The 22,949-nt window shown below is 40.6% G+C and overlaps 2 protein-coding genes across 3 annotated transcripts in view; one reads left to right on the top strand and one right to left on the bottom strand.

Annotated features, from left to right (window-relative positions):
* Crybg1 (crystallin beta-gamma domain containing 1) overlaps nt 1-8,456 on the top strand; it is a 50,968-nt gene extending 42,512 nt beyond the window's left edge. Inside the window, exon 20 of the mRNA XM_076858382.2 lies at nt 6,754-8,456. Within this exon, the coding sequence (XP_076714497.2) occupies nt 6,754-6,842 (89 nt within the window). The 3' untranslated portion in view covers nt 6,843-8,456. The remainder of the gene's footprint in view (nt 1-6,753) is intronic.
* Nucleotides 8,457-12,044: 3,588 nt separating this feature from the next.
* Nucleotides 12,045-22,949, bottom strand: part of Rtn4ip1 (reticulon 4 interacting protein 1) — a 44,893-nt gene continuing 33,988 nt past the window's right edge. For both annotated transcript variants that reach the window (XM_076858380.2, XM_076858381.2), the window contains exons 8-9: nt 21,416-21,508; nt 12,045-12,173 (exon numbers count right to left, since the gene is read on the bottom strand). In XM_076858380.2, coding sequence (XP_076714495.1) covers nt 12,066-12,173; nt 21,416-21,508 — 201 coding nt within the window. In that variant the 3' untranslated portion in view covers nt 12,045-12,065. The remainder of the gene's footprint in view (nt 12,174-21,415; nt 21,509-22,949) is intronic.

Genomic DNA, 22,949 nt, shown 5'->3' with positions numbered 1-22,949 from the left:
AAAATCTCCTCTGAAGATGACAAGTACATTATGAATGGTAAGTGTTTTTGTTAGCTTTTTCATCACTATGACCAAAACACCTGACGGGAACAACTTATAGGAGGAAGTTTTTTTGAGGGGGTCTCACAGTGTCCAAGGTCTCAGTTCATAGATGGCTGACTCCATTGTTTTGGGTCCTAGTGAAAATGAAAAGCACATCATGGGGGAAGGGCCCAGTACAGGAAAGCTGCTCAGCTCAGGGAGGGAGGGATCAAGAAGCAGAGAGAGAAGGGGTGGGGAGAGAGACACACCTTCTGGGACACCTCCTCCAGTATCCACCTCCTCCAGCCATGCTCCACCTGCCTTCAGTTAGCACCCAGTCAGTCCATTCAAACTATGATGGACTGATTAGGGCATAGCTCTCATAATCTAATCATTTTACCTCCAAACATTCCTGCATTAACACAGGAGTTTTGGGAGGACACCTTACCTCTATCACAGTAAGAGAGCCCCTACTAGGTGCCAGCCACTGTGTTGAACATGTCACACACATTAGCTTGTGAGATCATGCTTCATAGCAGCCCTAAGAGGTCTGTGTTCTCTTCCTCCCTCCTCTTGCTCTTCCCATTTTAAGCCCCAAATCCTAAGGCTCAGAGGCATTAGTCAGTTTGGCCATGCATGATCTCACACCTGTGAGTGCTGAGCTGGATCTGGATACAGGTTCATTTCCAAACCTTTTTTTTTTTTTTTTTTTAGGTGCTAGGGATGGAAACCAGGGTCCAAGCATGCTAGGCATGTGTTCTATCACTGAGCTACAACCCCTACCCTGTTTTTATTATAAAAATAATAATCTAACAGGCTGTGATCATAGTATAGTTGATGGTTCTCACATATATACATGTAGCCTTTCATTGAAAAGATCTAAGATCAAAAGGAATTAACAGAGGGGGCTGGGGATGTGGCTCAACCGGTAGCGTGCTCGCCTGGCATGCGTGCGGCCCGGGTTCGATCCTCAGCACCACATACAAAAACAAAGATGTTGTGTCCGCCGAAAACTAATAAAATAAAATAAAATTCTCTCTCTCTCTCTCTCTCTCTCTCTCTCTCTCTCTCTCTCTCTCTCTTTAAAAAAAAAAAAGGAATTAACAGAGGATGATTTCAGTAGAAAATGTGTTCAATGCCGTTTATCCAGTGTAAACGGATGGTGCTTCTTGGAAGAGTGAGTTGGGCCAGTGGTCCTCAAAGCATATCTGTTATAGAATTACCTGCAAGACTGTTTAAGCACAGACTGCTGGGTCTCATCCTCAGAGTTCCTGATTCTGTAGATCTGGAGGGATACCCAAGAATTTGCTTTTCTAACAGGTTTCCAGGTGCTGCTGATGCTGCTGGTCTGAGGACCAAACTAGGGGAACCATTGATGGTACTTCAAAAAAAAAAAAAAAAAAAAAAAAAAGGAAAACAAAACTGACCTAATATTATAATGGAATTCAGAGAATTACTGTTGTTGCCATTTACAAGCAAATGAAGACCATGTATTCATGTCATCTGGGGCAATTTTGTTTTAAATTATTAATGGGCACTTTTCTATTTCCTATCAAGAGAGCTGGCATGATTGTTTTGCTACACAGTAAACCAGTGATAATGTGAACATACTTCACTCTGTACTCCATTCTAACCACTAGAAGTTGGTTCGATTTTTGCTTTATTCAGGGCTGTAGGCCAATGCCGTCATTAAAAACTAAGATGTAAGAGTAAAACAAAAAAACAACTGTAGTCTGGTTTTTAAGACACTTTTGGACAATGGAAAATACAGCATGAACTTTTTCCCCCCTTATTTGTTATTCTTAGTTATACATGACAGTAGAGTATATTTGACATATTGTACATACATGGAATATATCTTATTCTAATTAGGATCCCAGTCTTGTGAATGTACATGATATGGAGATTCACTGTAATAGATTCATATATGGACATACGTCATGTTAGATTCATTCCACTGTCTTTCCTATTCCTATACCCTGTCCCTTCTCTTCATTCCCCTTTGTCTAATCCACTGAACTTCTATTCATCCCCTCCCCACTTTGTTTTGTCTTAGCATCCACATATCAGAGAGAACATTCAATCTTTGATTTTTGGGAGATTGGCTTATTTCACTTAGCATGGTAATCTCCAGATCCTTCTATTTACTGGAAAATATCATAAAGTCAATCCTTCTTATGTCTGAGTAATATTCCATTGTGTATATATATACCACATTTTCTTTATCTATTCATCTGTTGAGGGCCACCTAGGTTTGTTTCATAGCTTAGCTATTGTTAATTGAGCTGCTATAAACATTGATGTGGCTGGGTCACTGTAGTATGCTGGTTTTAACTCCTTTGGATAGATGCCTAGTAGTGGGATAACTGGTTCAAATGGTGGTTCCATTCCTATACTACTTTCCAGAATGGTTGCACCAATTTGCAGTTCTACCAGCAATGTATGTATGAGTGTACTTTTTTCCTCACATCCTCGCCAACATTTGTTCTTACTTGTATTCTCAACAATTGCTATTCTTACTGAAGTGAGATGAAATCTCAGTGTAGTTGAACATTTTTTCATATATTTGTTGGCCATCCGAATTTCTTCTTGTAGGAAGTGTCTGCCCGTTTATTGATTCGGTTATTTGTTTATTTGTGGGTTTTTTTTTTTTTTTTTTTGGTATTTTGAGTTCTTTGTATGTCCCAGAAATTAACAACCTTATCTGAGGTGCAGGGGGCAAATATTTTCCTCCCATTCTATAGATTATTTCCTTTGCTGTGAAGCTTTTTAGTTTGATATCATCTCATTTATTGATTCTTGATTTTGCTTCTTATCAGGAACATTTTTTATCAGGGGTTTTGGTAGCTGCTTAGGGATAGAAGTGCCTATCAATTCCTGTGATCTCCAGGTAGGTAGAGTGGCCAATCCACTTAACAGTGAAATTAAAATCACAAAGAACTTGAGAAGTTGGAAAGGTGCTTAGACAGGCAGACAAACCAAGTTGAATGAAGGCAGAGGGTGAGCACAAATTAAGCAATGCACTTGCAGCCTGGATGGGGACAAGAAAATCATGTAAAATGTGCATAGGATCCTTGCATATGAGAAAATAAGTCTCACATTCAGAAAATGAGCTACTATGTAGCATACATCCCTCATATCACATTTGATACAACAGATTTCTCTCACTATGCAGACAGGCAAAAATACCCATTTTACAATTTTGAGAAGATTACTCAAAATTCAAACTGGCTAACAGTCACTTATTTTGTTCTTATTTTGGTCAACTCTGTGGCACTGGCACTCCTCATTCCATAAAAATAGCTTCAGAATCCCCAGAGAAGACAAGGAAATGTGACAAAATTGGAAATGTTAGAAAAACTAAGATATATTTAGTCCCCAAAAGAAGGCTAGGCAAACCTTCATGTTTCTTACAGGTGCCATTAATGCCCTATGTCCAGGATTAAGGTCCCTGTAATCCTTCGAGCTTTTCTCCTTTTGTTCCTTCAACAGTCAGTATTCACTGGTACCCACCAGGTGGCAGGCTCTCTGCTGAACTGTGGAATACCAAAGTGAATGGTGACCACTGCCTTGGCTCTGACCTGAACTTGGGACTCTAGGAGGTTCCTCTCTAGGGCCTCAAAGCCCCTTCCCTAGAATAGGTTATACATTAGTCAAGTGCCTCATGAGTAAGGACAGTGGCCTGTATATTTGTGAAGTCTCAATATGTAGTATGGCAGCTGCAAAAATTACTTAATTTCTTGTTACACTGAATTTAAATTTCTCAGCATGTGGGAGAATGATGCCATCTTCTGGACAGGGAGGAGTAGAGCACTGACCACATTCAATGCAAGGAAAATAATAAGCACATCTGTCCTCTTCCATGCACTTAGTAGGAGCCTGTGGTTTCCGTGAGCTACCCCAGAACCATTCAAATTGCCAGAACCTGTTAATTGCTTTAACACTTACTAGATCAAGTGTCTTTCTTCTGTGCTTCTGTTTGGGGAGGAAGTTGTTTGGATAGTCCTGTATTATTCCAGGACTTATCTTATGGTAACAGTGGAAGCCGACTCATGCGCACTTTAAAACACATCAAAAGTCTGGCAAGATTATACTATTAGTAGATGAATGAAACAACTGTATATCACAAAAACTAAAAATGAACCAAAGTGGGGAGGATATCTTCCAGGCAATATCTTTCTATTGTTATGTGTTTTAAGGGAATATTACTGATTTCTTTTAAAGAGGATGGAAAATTTGTTCCAAATTACTCTTCCTCAGTTCTATTTGCCAAGAACTCAGATGTAACTGGCTAAGAGTCATTGACTCAAGCCTTTATTCTTATTTGATCAACTCTGTGGCAAAAGCACTCCTCAATGTAAGATAGCTTCAAAATCCCCCAGGGAAGACAAAGAAAGGTGATGAAATTGGAAATGTTAGAAAAATTAGGATATTTAGTCATTTCACACACATGGCAGGCATGTGTGTGATTTCAGTACACAGGTAGTGTAGATATGATAGGACAACTGGTGGCCTCATTTACACCATTTATACATGTTGTATGGGAAGGTAAGTTAAAACAAACAAAAAACCCTCGTAGTGTCTTTCGGTCCCCAAATACATGTTTTTTTTTTTTTGTTTTTTTTTTTAAAGGTGTTTGTGTTTTAGTCATTTATACTCTCTACCCATCCCACACTATCTTCTGTATCACATAGTCCAATAGAAATCTACCTGATTTTTCCTTGTATTTGTTTTTTGTGGTCCTGGGAATTGAATCCAGGGCCTCACATATCGAATCCAGCACTTTACCACTGAGCTCTACCCTTAGCCCTGAAATATACCTATTTTCTAAAAAGAGAGAAGAAAAAAGTCTGGAATGATTAAATTCTTCCCAAGGGCAAATTAATGACTCAGATTATTTCTCAAGATCTTTCTAGTCTTCATGAGTCCAAATAGAATTGGTATAATACACATAAAAAGTATATTAAGATACTCTTATCTTGGACTCTAGCAGTACAGCCCCTGGATTTGATCCCCACAAAACAATGACAAATTCTGTAATCTTTAAGATTGAAAAGAGAAGGCCCTGTGCCCTGACTACTTTCTGAAACCTCAGTGGGGCATGTTGCGCCTTGGTGGAGAGTGTACGATTTACTAGTCCCTACTGCTGACTTGGATATCAAAAGGCTCAAGGCACCTTGCTCCTGTACCTTATCTTCCATGTTGCACGTACCTGGAGAGGCTCTTGACTATTAGTGATGACAAATCGATTTCTTACAGAAGTATAAGAGATGACTTCCTTCCCCATCTGCCTTGGTCTATCATATAAATTTTCAGACCTTTTACAAATGATTTAAGGGAGAGAAGAAGTTTATTTCTTCTTGGCCTGATGATGAAGCATGATTTCAATACCAATCATGCCCTGCAACCAGACACACAGATTTTTATTTCCCTGAAGCCCCTGGTGATGCTCCTTGGTGCAGAGGCTTATGCTAAATAAAGATAAAGTCTATGAAAGGATGTTTATTCCATAATGGAAAGAAAATCAGAAAGCCTTTTTGGGTTAATGATACTTCTCCATCAGGGGTAAAAAAAAAAAAAAAAAAAGGATACTTCTCCATTGAAAGAAGCTGGTTTTAACAAAGTATCAAAAGTTTCCAATAAGTATCCTTGGAAAGTCTTCTTGCAGACATTCTGGTGAAGAAAAGTTATGAGGTGTATGACACTACTTTTATAGTACAAAGGTACTTAGCATTTTAACTGCTAGGTATTTTCATATGCCAAGTTCCCAGTGGTGGGAGTGCTTCCTGTCTCTGTGCATACTTCTGGGTATCATTAAATCCTCTCCTTTGACTTCATACCAACTTTTTTTCATTATTTACGAGAAACCTGTTGCCTCTGATAGCCACTCCCACTGCCTTTCTGCCAGTGTAGGTCTGTTTATTCCTCACTAGGAGCTCAAATTCATGATCTCACCACTGACTCCACTGTGGTCTCTTTGCTTTCTTCCCCCTCTCTAGATGTTTCCCTGTTGCCCCAGTTTAAGACATGGTAAGAGGGACCATACATTGGCCTTCATTTGCTAGAACTTTGAAGTTTTATTTGTTTTATGTTCTAAATCAGTTTAAATAGCCTAGGAATTACCTCTTCTTTTTGGTTTACAAAAAGTTTCTTTGAAAAAATATCTTAGGCCAATGATTTTTTGTGACAGGCACTTGACAAATTTTCTATTTGTTTTATGGAAATTGGTCTTTTAAAATGCTGTTCTTATCAAAATTTTATTTTGTTAAGTTGTGTTTTTCTATAAAACATCTTGTTTATAAAATATCTTGTTTCTTTCAGGAATTCAAATTTTTCCACAGAGGTTGTTACAACTATATTTCATAATTTTAAATATTTAATTTTATATATTGGATTAACACTTTGCTTACATGTGATTTTTAATAATTATATTTGCCTCTCTTGTAAAAATGTTTCTCTAATAAAATGTCAGCAATGTCAAAAAAAAAAAAAAAAAAAAAAAGAATCGCGTAGGCTATGCCATGGGAAGCTGCCGGGCCCCATGATGAATTTCATTAGACTGGCCTATGACAGGTTGAGCCTCTCATCCCACAGGATTTCAGGGCTTCCTTCCTGCTGTTTCCTTGGAACACGTAGTTTCACGCCCTGTGCGTTTGCTCTGGAGTATTGGTATAAATTGTGTCTGCTGTTGCCCCTTCACCTTGGGCATATTTCCTCTTTTCTTTCTTTCAGGGGGTGCGCAGTATGATCAGAATCACATTATCCTCAACACAGCCAGCAAAGAGAAGTTAACACAAGTGTGGGAAGCCATGGTCCTATGAGCCAGAACAACGGATACAGAGGGAACCTTTCTGGAGGTCTTTCCAGCTGCCTTATTTAAGAAACACAAAGGACAATACTGATGGAGGAGCCAAGTGGAAAGTGGATGGACTTCTTCCATCTTAAATGACACTGCCGTGGCTGGGAGAATCATCTCATCTTTTTAAAAGACTGCAATAATTTTAAACCAATAATTTGTCCTCCTTTCATTTCTTGCCTTTCATTTTCTCTCAGTAGCTACTAAAACAGGTTGCATCACTAGCAGCTTTGGGGGTGTTTAAAGATGCGATAGGAAGACTTCAAGATTATGAATGTTTAAAATTATTTCCAGGGCTGGGGATGTGGCTCAAGCGGTAGCGCGCTCACCTAGCGTGCGAGCGGCCCGGGTTCGATCCTCAGCACCACATACAAACAGAGATGTTGTGTCTGCTGAGAACTAAAAAATAAACATTAAAATTCTCTCTCTCTCTCTAAAAAAATAAAAACAAAATTATTTCCAAAGATTGTAATGGAGAGAACAGGATCAAGTTTACTTTGTGGACTTAAAAATCCCTTCTACTTTAAAGGGAAGGATAAAAGCCTAAGTTTGTAAGGTAGAAGACTATTGAGCATCTGAGAAACATGCTTTATTAGGCCTGTACCTTTGGTCCTTGGCCTTAATGTTTTCTGAAACCATTAATTATGCTTGATAATAAAGTGGGAAAGCCTTATATGTTCAGAGACATTATAAGTATAAACAAATACTATTTTCTTTCAGTTAATATTTAAAAATTAGTAAATTGATTAACTTCATGTCCATGTCTGCTAACATTTATTAGCAGAATTTGGATTATTCTAGGGGCTGCTCTAGATATCACAAGTGAATGTTTAATGCCTTTCCGATAGCTGCTACTGGAACAGTATTATCATGGCCTAATTTATTAGCCTCTCCTTTCTTGTCTGCAAGTACTGAAGCCATGTTCTATAGATTTTTGCTAACCTAACTTCCAGGCACTACTGAGTGGGACAGGCTCAGGTCTGAAGGTGCTGGGGTTACTGCAGCCCTGATATCACTTCCTTCTAGTAGCAGAGAGGTGTGCAAAGCTGCAGGGGATGATCAGCACTCATGTCCAGAAAGTAAAAGAGACCCTGAAGGCTGGTGTTGGCCATAGGTTACAGCTCTGAGCGCCTGTGAATGCCATAAGCAATTCAAAAATGCAAAGGAAATGTTTCCCTTGCTGCTCTGTTGGTTCTAGTTTTGAACTAAACTGCTAAATGTTTCCTTGAATACATCCTTCCTTTTATTTTTTTTTTTCCATGTCTTTGTTCCTGAATACCGGTGCTCTTGTTACAAGTAGAACAAATCTTTCCATTTCATTAGTTCAGGTGTTTCCAATTCTGAAATGTGATCCTCCCTGAAGTCTGTAGGCAACTGTGGTCATTAGAATAATTTACCTTCAGTTTTAAAATAATGTTTGCACATGTACAACAGCTCCAACATGTCTGTCTCATTCTTAGATATAGAGCTCTGATTGTAGGCATTTTGTGTGTATCATTACAGAATGATGGGTAAGATATTCTATAATAACCTGTGCTGAATTTATCTCTTGAATAAACTTTGTTTCTGGTTAACTATATTGATGAAATCTCATACAGTCCATTCAGAAGCCCTCATCTAACCACGTCTAAGGGTCAGTAAGAAAATGTGAAATAAATGTCTGACAGAGTAGGATGAGGCCAGCTCAGGGCCCTGGTGTGACCGCAGGGAAGGTTTTGCTGACCACCCTTTAACTGCATTAGAGAACAAGTGAGGTCCTGGCCTATCTCCTCTCTCAAGTACCTAACTCCTCACTACTGCCCTCAGGGACAAGAGTGGAGACTGCTCCAGGAGGAAATTAAGAGCAGCTAGTTTTTACAAACAGAAAAACATCTTTTTCTTTTGAAGTAATTTGTGCTAAGACAACTCTAGAGAAAAGCCCATATCCAACATGCTACCAAATAAGTATCTAACAGGAAAATACAAAGTGAAATCTTCTCAAAACAAGTCTGCATCAAAAACTAAAAGCAAGTACCAAAGGCCTGATAATGGAGGTGAGTCCAACAGTCAATAAAAAACACATTAATGGAGATTCTGAAGTGCATGCTGTGACGGGTGTATTGGTGTATTGTACCTAAATGCAGTCATGTGAGGTCAGATAATGGCCAACTAGACTCCACTGGAATGGTGGCAATTTCCCCAGAAAGGTCCCCAGAGAAGAAGCATGTTTCAATTGCTGAAAGAGACCCAGCCCTTATGAAAAACAGGGTTTAAGAAAGTTAGAAACTTTAGCCTTACCTTTGAATATTAAGAGATTAAGCAATCAAATCAGGCCAGACTTTTAAAGATGACCATACAGATTCAAAACTAATAAGTCTGTGATAACCACAGTAGAGCAGGGGAATAAAAACAAAGTGTGTTAGGTTACTGTTACTGTGACAAAATACCTGAGATACCCAAGTTATAAGGAGGAAATGTTTATTTTGGCTCATGGTTTTGGAAGTTTTGGTTCATGGTCCGTTGAATCCGTTGCTTTTGTGCCTGTGGTGAGGAGCACATTGGGGTGGCACAGTGAAGGAAGATGCTTACCTGATGGAGGCCAGGAAACAGGGAGGTAAGAAGGGGCTAGGATCCCAATAACCCTTCCAAGACCATGCTTCCAATAACCTACTTACTTTGCTTCCACTAGGTCCCAAAGGTTCTACCACCTCCCAGGATGGCTACAGACTTTGAAGGGACAAAGACTTCAATACATGGGCCTTTGGAGAACATTCCTGATTCAAACTATAGCATTCCACCCTAGCCCCAAAGACTTATTTCCACCTCACAGTTCAAAATGAATTCCTTCCATCTCTAAGAGTTCTCAAAATCTGAACAGTTCCACCACTGATCAAAAATCCAAGTCCAGGGCTGGGGGCATAGCTCAGTTGGTAGAGTTCCTGCCTCTCATGCACAAGGACCTGGGTTCAATCCCCAGCACCACCAAAACAAAAACAAATAAAAAATCCAAGTCCAAAGTCTCCTCTGAGACTCAAGATAAACTCTAAGCTGTGAGCACCCGTAAGAATCAAAAGAACATATAGTTCTAGGGTACAGTGGGACAGAGTAAATATTCTATTCCAATAGGGAGGAATAGGGGCACACAAAGGGAGGACTGGAACACACCAAGACTGAAACCCAGCATGGCAAACATTAAATCCCATAGCTTTATATCTACCAGGACAGTTGGTGTGATGTGAGGTCCAAAGTGCAGCCTTATTGGCTGCAGCCCACATGACCACTCTCTTAGGCTCTCTTTCCTGACAGCAGCTTCTCCTGACAGGTATTCCATGTACCTGGCATTTATAACTTCCTGGGGTCTCCATCATGACTTCAGCTTCACTCTTAAGCTTTGTGTATCTCCCTGTTAGGAGTTGCTTTCAGAGACTCTGACCCTGCCACACACTGCCCAGCCTCCGAGGCTTTCCTCTGAAATCTTGGTAGAAGGCTCAGTGACCCAGGAACTCTTGCATTCTGCATACCTACAAAACCAGCATCATGAAGACAATGACAGCCACTGGTTTAAGCCACTGGTTTAAACCACTGCTAAAGTGGCCTGAGTGCCTTTATAGCTAAACACAAGAAACAAATCCCAGGGAGATAATTCCCTAGGTAGCTCTGTGTAAGCAGAGTGCCCCCAGGACTCTCCTCAAAACAAATTCTAATCAATTCCTGAGATGTCCTGAAGGCATCTTATTGTCTAAGTGCAAAGTACTTGACTTCTTTTTAATTAAGCTGATCTCTTTAGTATCCTCCTTGACAGCCCCTGAAATGAGCTTCTTTTCTGGACAAATTGCAGGTTTTTCTAATTTTTCAACACTGCTCCTCTTTGCTCCTGATTCTCACTGTGAATTTGGCTAAATCAGCCAGTAATACCTGTGCTGCTAACTAAATACTGTGTTGCTTTGAAATTTCCTCCTCCAGATAAACTAGTCTGTCACCTTTAAATTCAGCCTTACACAAAGTCTCAGGGAACAGACAAAATATAACTTGCCAGACTTTTAATCCAGATGGCTGCTGGTCAAATTCCTAATAGTGTCCTTACTTATATCTGAAGCTTCATCAGCAGCCTTACTATCTGCATTCTTGTCAGCATTCTAGCCTTCTGAGCCATCACCAGAATCACTCATTAAATTCCATTTACAGCATTTTAGGCTTTCTATCATCTGCTTCTCTAAACTTTTCTAAATTTCTCTGCAAACAAATTCCAAAGGCTTCTGAATCAAATCAGTATAGTCACAGCAATGATCCCACTTCTTGGTACCAATTTTCTGTGTTAAATTATTATTGTAACAAATAACTGAGATAATCAAGTTATAAGGTGGAAATGTTTATTTTGGCTCAGTTTTCGAGGTTTCAGTTCACATCAGTTGGCTTTGTTGCTTTGGGGCCTGTGGTGAAACGGCACATCATGGTGGAAACAAATGGTGAAAGAAAATGCTCACTTCATGTCATCCAGGAAGCAAAGAAGGCAGGAAGGGACCAGGATCCCAGTATCTCCTCCAAGGGCATGCCCCCAGTGACCTAGCTTCTTCCTACTAGTTCTACCACTTAAAGGTTCCACTCCTGCCAGTAACACCACAAGCTCAGAACAAGCTCCAACACATGGCCTTTGGGGGACATCCAGATCCAAACTAAGGCAGCCAGTTAAAAAGTGTTCACTGATGAATTCAAGAAGAAACCAGTTTTTATTTTATTCAATTCACAAACTTATTTATTTTGTGATGTTAGGGATGGCCTCATGCACACCAAGGAAGTGCTTCATCACTGAGCTATGCTCCCAGTCCAGAGCAAGCTTTTTAATAACTTTTCATGCTGGTATCCATTCACAAACTCCAAGCTTTAGGACCTTAAAAACATTATCATAATAAAACAAGGTTTGAGTTGCTAGAAGAGAAGGTACCACAGCAATCTGCAAAGCTGCTGTGAAAGAACAGATTAAAAAGAATATGCAATTCTCACTGACTACAGACCAAGTCCAAGTGTTTGTATCAACCACTGGCAAGTCACTGGCAAAAAAAAAAAGGTGTGTTTATTTATTTTTTAGCCTATCATGGAACTTAACCTAATATGGAAAAATGTTTGAGGGGGATGGCTAGAAAAAAGTATGGATCACAAGCACTCACCAAATAAGAAAGCCAACAATCACTAAACCACAAACAGTATTTATTTAAATTACATTAATTACGGTCTTTCCTCGTGCATGTCCTCTTTCCACCTTTAGGAAAGCTTCCGGAACTTGAGAAAAAGGAAAGGTTTGTTCAATAACTGGTCGAATCTGTAAAATACAAGAAGAGACTGATTGATCAGAACACCGACATCTTTCCAGGCAGGTGACATCTATAATTAGTTTCTTCACAATATCCCTCAAGGCTGGTCTTTCTCAGGTCTCTCTCCATTTTGCCACAGTGAAGCGCTCATGCCCAGCCATATCTGCTGCCTCCACTCTTGCCTCATCGCCTCTCTTTTCTCTGAAGTGACCCAGCTCCACCTTGCTCCATCTGACTTCTGCTCTATGCTGTCATGTCGCTTTTCTACTCAGGACCCTGCAACAGCCCCCAAAACAGGTATTCAAAGACCACTACTCTGGACCTCAGCCCCATGCAGATACTATGCTCCACCAAAATGGTTTCCTTGCCATTTTCTGAACACAGTATATTGGTACCTTTGCCAGTACAAGTCAGTCAGTCCAGAAATACCTCTTCTCTGGCCCTCCCAGCTCGGATCCCACACTCCATTTCCTCATCCCCTAGCCTGCAGTGTGTTCTCCCTTTGAACTGCTCCAGGGACCAGGGGGCCCTTCTCAGAGCTATACTTGTTATAGCCGAGAACACATCTAGGTCACCCTGTAAGGGAAATACCAAAGGAGCCTAATGCCCCAAGCTCCTTGCTCTATCTATTCCCTGGGTCCCCTTACAGATAGTGCAGACTAAGTAGAGGTTTTTTATTTTTTTTATCTGTTAATGTTTGACTATCCACTCAACCAGAGTGTAAAGCATTTATGGTATAAACCACCTCTTTTGTATTTTTCCCCAACACCTAGCATCATGCTAGGCATATAGTAGGAGCTTAATAAATATCACTTAGGTGAAAACCAAAATGTGGGAAGCAGAAGTCTTATGTGAGTTCTCGGAGCTTCGGGAGAAACTGTCCCAGGCTATAGTTGCCCTGGGAAGCTCTGCTAAACAGTGGCACAATTGGTTAGAATTTACAGGAAAGCCATTGCAGCCAGCTCACTGATGGTTAGAGTGCTGCTGGTTCTCTTCAACATACCATTACTACTGCCAGCAACCTCCTTCTGAAAGTAGGTTCCAAGTAACACCCTCTTCCCATACAAAAATGAAATTGTAATCTTCCTTTTCAAAACTTTAAGCAGAAGTCAGTAATTATCCACAGCATACTTCACTGGCCTTCCTCCCATAACTCCAGCGGCAGGAATAAGCTGTCAGAGGCACAAGTCAACTCATACAATTGACAACCATTTTATTTTTCTAAGAGAAGACGTGTTCTTGTGACATTCAAATGCAACCAGTGCAATCCTCCCTGGTATGACTCGTAGAACCCAGATACCCCAAAATCATCTCAAACTCCAAACATTCTCCAAAGATCTAAATCTTCTTCTGTATCCATGAATCACAATAAGCTCAAAATAAAAGCAATAGCTGGTGTGTTCTGTCCTTACTACATACTAGGGACTCTTCTAAGGGATCCCTATATTTTTACCTCTTTTAAACCCATCACCACCTTCTGAGATGGGTATTACTATTATTCTCATTTTTTGAAAGAAGAAATCAAGGCACAGAATTAAATAAATTGCTAAAGTCACACCTAAGTGATAAGGCAGGATTCAATCTGGTGCATCATCATTGCTCTCACCACTACCTGCTGAACTTTTCATTATCATGTGCAGCTTTCTAACTCTACACCTAGAAGGAAGGGAAAGGAAGCCAAGGATAATAATGACATCATAGCCTGCATCTTGGCCTTTTTTACTTGTGCCAGTTAAAAATGTGGCCTCTAGATCCTTTGTCTAGGCCACCAAGATGACAGATGTGTGGCACATGTGCCAACACTTCCATCTGCTTATGGAGGACATCACTAATTGATAATTCCCCAAGGTGCTGAGCATGACCTCAAAACCTTCTTCAACACCACAACCACTAAGAACTGATCTGCCTGGCATGTTAGATGAAACCTACTTGTATTCTCTGGTCAGAGGAGGGAAGTCATTCAGGTTGATTCCTTTATGTCCCACAGGAAACCTTCTGAACCTGGGATGTAGTTTTGGGGATGCTGTTTATCTGGAAAAGGAACCACCTGAATGCATGCTTAAACTCCACTGTTCTAGGTCTCCTGTTAGAAAAACAAAATCAGAATCTCTAGGGGTAGGGAAGAGGATGGTGCATTTTAAATAAGCTTCCCAGGAAATGTGTGTACACAACTACAATGAAATTGCTGTTGTTTTCTGCCCTATTCTCAGGGTTCAGAACTTGTATCAGACACACATGCATCCATTCTGCAAATGTTGACTAAGTGCCTGCCTTCTAAGTGCTAGGACTAATGCAGAGCAGGAACACAAAACAGGCTCCACTCCAGAATGAGCTGCCCAAGCCATCAAGCCATGTTCACTTCAGAGCTCTGCCCAGAGCCACAGAGGCTGAACTGATGACCCAGGCAGCTTGCAGTGACTGCACACTTTGATCTGGCTGGTCAGGCCCATTGTGGCAAATAACCCAGGAGGGCTGACCATGGCATAATGAGTCATTCAGCAAGTCCCATAAGTGACAATGAAAAAAAAAAGCTTTCGAATTATAGGCAGGCAAATGCCACTGTTGGCTGAATATGTGACAGCAAATGGAGATTAACTGGATAATGAGACAGTGTCTGTGCACAGCCTCACATCAGATCGCGAATGCTTGTTTGTTAAGAACAAAGGGATCAGAGTTAAAATCCAGAGAGGGGAAAGAAAGGTTACTCACAGTGAAGTGGGGACATTTATGTGATGACACTGCTATAGTCCACCTGGCACAGGGAGCCCTGTTATAAAGCAGGCAGGCTCAATACCAGGCTTCCCGCCACATAGACACCCGGGGCTCACAGTCGACTGGGAGATGTCTACCGCAGAGGCCCTTGATCTGTCTTGGATCCAATTATGGGTCTCCTGAGTATACCTTACCTTCCTTAAAGGCTGTGCCCAGACAGACTCCAAGATTTAGCACCTGCTGCCTGATATCCCTTCTACAACACAGGGACAAAGGGGATCTCACTAAGTATGGACTTACCAGCTGCTGGGCCAGCCTCCTATCGGAGGCAGAAACCCTCTTCACCCCTTGAAGGGAGGGTACAGGAGGACTTTTCACCACCACAAGAACAGGATTGCTGGTGGACAGAGGACATAGCATAGATAGCACTAGCAGCAGGCAAGAGGGTTTCCCTCCATTCCCATTTTCCCAACAAGAAATATAAAACATCAGAACCAAAATGGATCTAAATATCTCAGCAAGTCTGTTTTGATAGATTAGGAAGCTGATATGTGAGTGGCTGAGCAGTACATATGAAGTCAGAGCTGTCAGGAACAGAGCCAAAATTATGACCCGGGACCCCTGATTTCATTGTCAAATGGGATGGATGTGGTTTGGGAAGTCCTTCTGCTTACTTCTTTCTCTCACCCTTCAGCCTCATCCTCCACAAGGCAAAGAAGATGCAGATCTGAGGGTGGAGTGTGAGGACAGGTTGACAGGTGATAGACACCAAGGAGGACTTGAGGGCTCCTGGTATGAGTCAAAAAATCCACACATCTGTGGATGGGTACCAGGCACAGCCCCAGCACCCCTTCTTGGACAGGTATGTCCTGACCTCTGTGATAGGCTCAGTGTCCAGGGTTGGTTGGTATAAAGGGGAAGATGACAACTTTAACTAAGTCTCCTGAGATAAGAAGAGGACGAAAGGAAGAGGTGAGTTTTGCTCCAATTTGCTATTTCTTAGACACTTCCTGCCCCCATATGGAAAACTCAAAGCTGCAAGATAGGTGGTAAGATAGGAGGAGATGGCAGATGAGGGTGCTCACCAAGGGAGTTTTGAAAAGAATCCATACTTGTCCCTAGGTATTCCCCTAAGAAAAGACACTCCTTCCAGTTAGAAGGTAAGAGGAAAAACTCAGTATACATAGAAACAATTTCAGCAGTACCAGAAAAACTTCAGAAGCATCAAGGTTAAAAGATTCATGAGATACTTGCCATATCTGGCAAACTAACCATCTTCTAATGGTTCTTAGGATTCAATCTCTAGTCATTACACTGTCCATGGAGCAAAATCCAGTTGTAACATGAAACTTAAAAGCTTAAAACACAGTCCTCTGCTAAATTAGGCCATTCAAGAAGGGCCTGGGAAATCACCTATCTCAGAACTCATTATGTTTACCTCTAAAGTGGCAGTGTTGCCAAGGGTGGTGGTGTGTGCCTATAGTCCCAGAGACTTGGGCAGGAGGCAGGGGGATTGCAAGTTAAAGGCCAGCCTCAGCAATTTATGGAGGCCCTAAGAACTAGGTAAGACCCTGTCTTAAAATAAAACATAAAATCAGGGCTGGTGATATGGCTCAGTGGTTAAGTGACCTTGGTTTCAATCCTGGTACCAGAGAGAGAGAGAGAGAGAGAGAGAGAGAGAGAGAGAGAACGCACTCTTAGTCTGTCAGTGTCCCAATACAGTAGCCTCTAGACAGACATGGCTCCTTAATCACAAATTGGGAACAGTGGCACATGCCTATAATCCCAGTGATCTGGAAGGCTTAGGAAGGAGGACTTCAAGTTCAAGATCAGTCTTGGCAACTCAGTGAGACCCTGTCTTATAAAAAATAAAAAAGGCTAGGGATGTAGCTCAGTGGTAAAGCACCCCTGAGTTCAATCCCCAGAAACCCTCAAAAGTGAGCAAATGAAATGAAAAATTCAGTCTCTCAGCTGTACTAGCCACATTTCAGTGCTCAATAGTCACATGTGACTGGTGACTGCAGTACTAGGTAGTGTAGACAGAGAACATTTCCATCACTACAGAAAGTTCTAGTGGACAGCACTGTTCAAAGGGTAACTCTATGTGGCCAACCAATCTCTCCACACCCTATTGGCTGAAGTAGAATGCTAGGGGCCCTTTGTGAATATTCTGAATTGAACTTAAATACGTTACATAGAAACTCTTCTGATACTGGCTAAAATAAAACAAAGTCTGTATCATTCCTCAACCAAGAAACTCGATTGGTCACCTAGGATTTTGAAGAGATCTGTGAACATTAAGTTATTAAGTGCATGGCATCAAAAGGCTTTAATAATTTTATGAAGAATATATATGTACAAATATATAAAGGGAAAATATATGAAGAATATATGCACAAATATAAAAAGTAAAAGGGAGCCAGGTGTGGTGTTTCCAAGTCTGTAGCACCACTACGCGGAAGGATAAGCTGGAAAGATCACTTGAGTCCAGGAGTTCAAGACTAGCATGCGCAACATAGTGAGATAAATAAAAAGATAAAAGGGTAAAATGAAAAACATCCCCATATTTTATCCCTGGACATCCAGTTTCCTTTCTCAGGGCAACCAATATTTCAAATTCCTTTCCTATCCTTTGGAGATATTTGTGGAAGGTGGAATGATGGTCCCCAAGAATATTCACATCCTAATTCCCCAAACCTGTGAATATGTTACCTTACATGGCAAATGGACTTTGCAGATGGGTAAGGATCCTCAAATAGGGGGATCATGGATTATCCAAGTGAGCACAATGGAATCACAGGGTCCTTGTAAGAGGAAGACAGGAGGGTTAAGAAAGAAATATGATGACAGAAGCAGAAGCAGAGGTCAGACTGATATAGCTATAAGTAAAGGAATGCAGGGGCAGCCCCCGGAAGCTGGGGAAGGCAAGGAAACAACTTCTCCCCTCCGGCCCACCTGCAGGAAGAATGTAGTGCTGCTGACCCTTTTTTGACTTCTGGCATTCAGAACTGTAATATAATAAGTTTGTGTTGTTTTAAACCACCATGTTTGTGGTAATTTGTTATAGCAATAGGAAAGCAATAAGCAAATATGTATAAATATTTTCCCTCAAAACACAGTCGTTCTTATCAGGAGCAGACTATGGTCTCATGAATCTGTCTGGTCACCTCTTCAAAGTCCTGAAGGATACTGAGAAACACAAGAAGATATAATAAAATATCATAAATTCAAACTCCACCTGTGTAACATTTGGGTGATTATGTACACAAGCAGAAAACACTGAAGCTATATGAGGGATTTATTATTTAACTGTTATCACTAAATTTTTTTGCTTTTTGTAGTTGTAGAGGAACAGCATACCTTTATTTTATTTTATTTTAGCTAGTGCTACTGAGAGAAGGCAAAGTCACAGCTGGTGTTTACAATAGTGTGAGGGTGATGCTGTTGTGAATGGAGAGTGCTCATTATTATGGGCATTAATTCTGTGCTTTCTCCATTTTTACTGGGGCACACAGAGCTAACAAGAATCTATCATAATACTTGTTAATCCAGATACTTTTTTTTGGTGCCGGGAATTAAGGTTAGGGGTACTTGACTACTGAGTCACATCCTCAGCCTTATTTTGTATTTTATTTAGAGACAGAGTCTCACTAAGTTGCTTAGCACCTCACTTTTGCTGAGGCTGGCTTTGAACTCAAGATCCTCCTGCCTCAGCCTCCCGAGCCACTGGGATTACAGGTGTGTGCCACCACACCAGCTCAGATACTATTTTTTAATCAGGACAGTTTAAGTCATAAGTGACCAGTGCCATATTGTATTTATATTTCCAGAAACAATTCTCTAATAAAATAAAACCGGCAAAAGGGCAAGACAACAGGTAAATAAAGAGAAAAGGAGTCTGGAAGATAGGCCTCATGGAAAATTCCAGACACTGAATATAAAAACTAGATTATCAAAACTGGTTATTGTAATACCTATTAAATTATAAATGCATATGCTTTTTTGACTCAACAATTCCATTTTCATGAATAGAAATGGACATACTCACAATTACGTAATTAACATAAATACTGGATTAGCCACTGAAGCATTATCTGCAAAAAGACTGGAATGATATTGATAATACACCTGTACAAAGGAATACTATGTGGCTGTTTATAAAATAAAGAATGAAGAAAGTATTTATATCCTAATGTGAAACAAAGTTCAGAATAGGTTGTTAAAATGTTGCAGAACAACATGTTATCTACTTGTGTTTGAAAGGGGGAGAGGAATTTTTCTGTTGGAGTCAGAATGTCTTTGGAATACATAAGAAATGTGACACTGGATGTGTGTGACATACAGAATCTCGGTGACTGATGGACAGGAGTCAAAGGATGATTACTTGAAATAAGTTTCCCTATTTCTTGGATTTTGAATCTTGGAAAAGTATTTTATTTAAAAATGTAAACATATTTTAAAATAGTTGGCTCTGTGGTTTCGTGACTTTACACTATCAAAAAAGAAATACTGCTCCTCTATCAGATACCTGCTAATAAGACTCATTAAGCACCCAGTCAAAGTTTGAGGAACTTAAACGTCTTTGTCCAGTAGAGTAAATATCTACTAACTGCACATATGTAAAATCTGCTTTGTTATTTTTCCCAATTTCCCAGGGTAGACAAACAATGATTTCTCACAACCACAGAGAAGCAGGAATGCAAAAGGATGGCCAACCTTTCATGGCATCCGGCGTCACCTCTCAACTTGCACAGTCCTAGAGTCCTTCATTGTCAGAAACAACTCCCAAACCCAACAGCCTGTGGGTAGGAGAGTGCAGAATCGAAGGCAAGAGGAATATCTACTTGGCCACCATCATTTAAGGATATTTCAAGGACATCTTTTTCTATCATGTACTCTTTCAGCCATTCTACCAGTTATCTGCCAAACTTAATAGGTAGATATATACAAGCCACCTCTCATCTTTGTTGGGTAAATAGTAATTTCCAGGTAGAGAGAGTCACAATATTTTGAACACAAAAGAGCAATGGTAAGCATGTGGACAGTTTGGAGTAGATATTAGGACAGGCACAATCACATGATGGACTTCTGGAAGATAGAGACCTCTCTAATAATGGGCTCAGTCACATGAAGCGCTTATTTATTTGATGATAGTTCATTTCTTTCTTCCTAGAAACAAAATAAACATCCCCATGGGATGTGAGAGACCCCTACAAAGAGGAACTTACACAATCACAATAATGCTGAGCCCCTGTTTCTATTCAGCACACATGAAAACCTAGACATCCACGAAAAGGCAGGGGAAGCAAGAGATTTCTAAGTAGGGGTGTCACTCCTCAGGAGGGTTTTCCAAGCATGAGAGTGAAAATCATGTGATGGCAATGCTGGCCCTGCTCCAACCCCTTTCTCTGCCACTGTAAAATGACTAGGACAAGACAATGTAAACCCAGTCGAAATCAGTCCCAAGCACTGAGAAGGTAGTTGAATTGGTGGGGAGAAAGCACCGAGTTCTGCTCCCACTTAGCAAGCTGAGCATATCCCTTTTTCTCCTGAGCTAGTATTCTTATCTAATACCAGGTAAAATGAGAATCATTGTAGTTATGATCTCATGCAACCTTCTAAGGTATACAAGGTTCTCCATCCTATAATTCCATACAATCTCTCAATAAAATCACAAATATCAGCACCAGAATATGAGTCTATTTTCTGGGTTATTCTTCCAGTGATGGAAAGTTAGGGCAGTTAAGGCTGTTTAAGAGCCCAAATGAGCAGGTGTCAGCTTAGGAAACTTTCAGTTACCAAGATCCCTGCAAGGGATAACCAGCCTCAAAGCACCAGTCCCTTTCTACAAAGGAGACACTAGTAGCCTGAGAATACTAGTTGTCTACAACCCAACCCTCATCAATCCTTACCTGTGTCCTGGCCATTGACCTCAGATATACTATTTATTTGCTCTGGACTTTATTATAGTAATTTGGGAATCAGGAGACTGGGAGATCTAATTCTTATCCAGCTGTGCTGGGACTGAGATTCCCCTTCTCATCTGGAAAGCAGCGTACCTGCCCTCAGATTAAGTCAGCTCCATGAGCAGTTCTACTGAACTCACAGATGTGTTCTCACCTTTGTACTGGTATGGCCATCCCAAAGTGCCATGTTTTCAGGACTACTTCCAAAAAAAAAAAAAAAAAAATTACAAAAATAACATCCACTGTAAATCCCAACTCTGCCACTATCTAACGAAGAGCCTTTGGGAAAATTATGTAACCTCCATAAGTCTGTCTCTTTGTCTGCAAGCCAAGGAGGGTGAACTAGATAGGTAAACTCTTTTCCAGACTGAACAGTCTACATCTGTGATTTCCAGGATGATAGAGACAAAGATACAAACTTGGCTATGTAAGGCACTGTAAGTCCTGGCCAAGCCTACCTCTGAAGAATTCTATTGATGAGACTTGGTGGGCAGGTCTCCCAGAAATGCTCCACCAATACAAAGGTTTCCAAATAAAAGGTTTCCAAATAAAAGGTTTACTGATGCACCTACCTTTCCTGCATCCACAAGTTCTGCAATTTCATCTAGACATGGACCGCTGGGCATGAAAAAGGCCCAGCGATAATGGACTCCTTGCCAGAAATGCTAAAAAGGAAAAAAAGATGTCAAGTATACAAAAGGATAAAATCTGACTAAATGCAAATTCAGGTAAAGGCATTTTCTAGATGTATAAGACAAACCAATTTCCCATTTCTTGCTGACACATGAGCTATATGCCTAGTACCTTAGCACAGTGACTGACAGAGAACAAATGCTCCAAAATGTTTAAGAAATAAATGAACAGAGATGTCTATGTCAACCTAGGCTTCTCTAAGCTGTGAGTGATGAACAAGAAAGCACAGGAAAGCATTCCTTAAATGACAGTCTAAATAGTCTTTGACAGTGGATTGTTTCTCAAAGGAAAATTAGGGGCTAGGACTTCTACGCTTTCTCTAATAAGGTTTGAAAAGATCTCTGAAGTACCAGTAGAGATTTTTACCAAATTCAATAATGCTCTAGGGGCAATGAATTACAAAAATATGATCTTAGACAAAAAGCCCAATTGCATTCTTTTTTTCCTGGCTCTGACAAGAACTTGGCAGTTTTAAAGGCAAAACAAAATGTAAAGTTCCATATACACCACGGCTGGATTTTCCCTACAGTTATGGCAAATACCAAGCCATCCCATCTATTATGAGACAAGATGAGTAAAAATCTTACACTGAGAAGGTTCAAAGTTACTGCCATGACCACTTGTAACTGTTATTCTTTATGTCAGAGGTAGGTGGTCCATTACTAATACAGAAGTAAACAGAGGTTCTCTATGATATCTCAACCACCCGTCCAACCAAACTGCTGAGGGAGTTGGGGTCAGCTCAGTACTATGCTGCTGCCCTCCTTGCATTGACCTGCAACTGTTAGGTGAGCTTGGACTTCTATTTCACTGAGCTCACTCTCAGCCTGACATTCCCACAGCATGGCATAAATCATCACAGCATGAGGCTGTGTGATGGAACTCCTTGCTTCCCTAGCTCAGCTACTACTGTTATTTCAGTCAAGCTACCTCTTTCAGTCAGTTTCCTGGTCTATAGAGCATCAGTACCACGACCACCTAGCTGACAGGGTTGTAGGAAAGATAAAATAAGAATGTATATAAAATGGGGCTGGGGTTGTAGCTCAATCGTAGAGCACCTGCCTAGCATGTGTGAGGCACTGGGTTTGATTCTAAGCACCACATATAAATAAATGAATAAAATAAAGGTCCATCAAGATCTAAATTTTTTTTTAAAAAGGATGCATATAAAATGCCTGACACATAAAAGGTATTCAATAAATATTTGTTCAGTACCGAACGTAAAGACTGGGACAATACCAAGTCAGAGTTTAAGAATGTAGGAAGAAAAAAATAAAAACTAAACTAAGCTGCTGCCTAGGCAGAGCTTCCCACCTAGTGTGCTGGCAGTGGCTTACAGTTGAGTGACTACATAGTTTATCATCCAATCTGGAAAAGTTGTGAGTGAAAAGTCACCAAAATGTCTACCCCAGG

The sequence above is a fragment of the Callospermophilus lateralis genome, chromosome 6, assembly GCF_048772815.1.
Source record: "Callospermophilus lateralis isolate mCalLat2 chromosome 6, mCalLat2.hap1, whole genome shotgun sequence".
In the NCBI taxonomy this organism is placed as follows: Eukaryota; Metazoa; Chordata; class Mammalia; order Rodentia; family Sciuridae; genus Callospermophilus; species Callospermophilus lateralis.
Note: the sequence above shows the minus strand (reverse complement) of the source record. Positions and strands in the feature narration are given on the sequence as shown.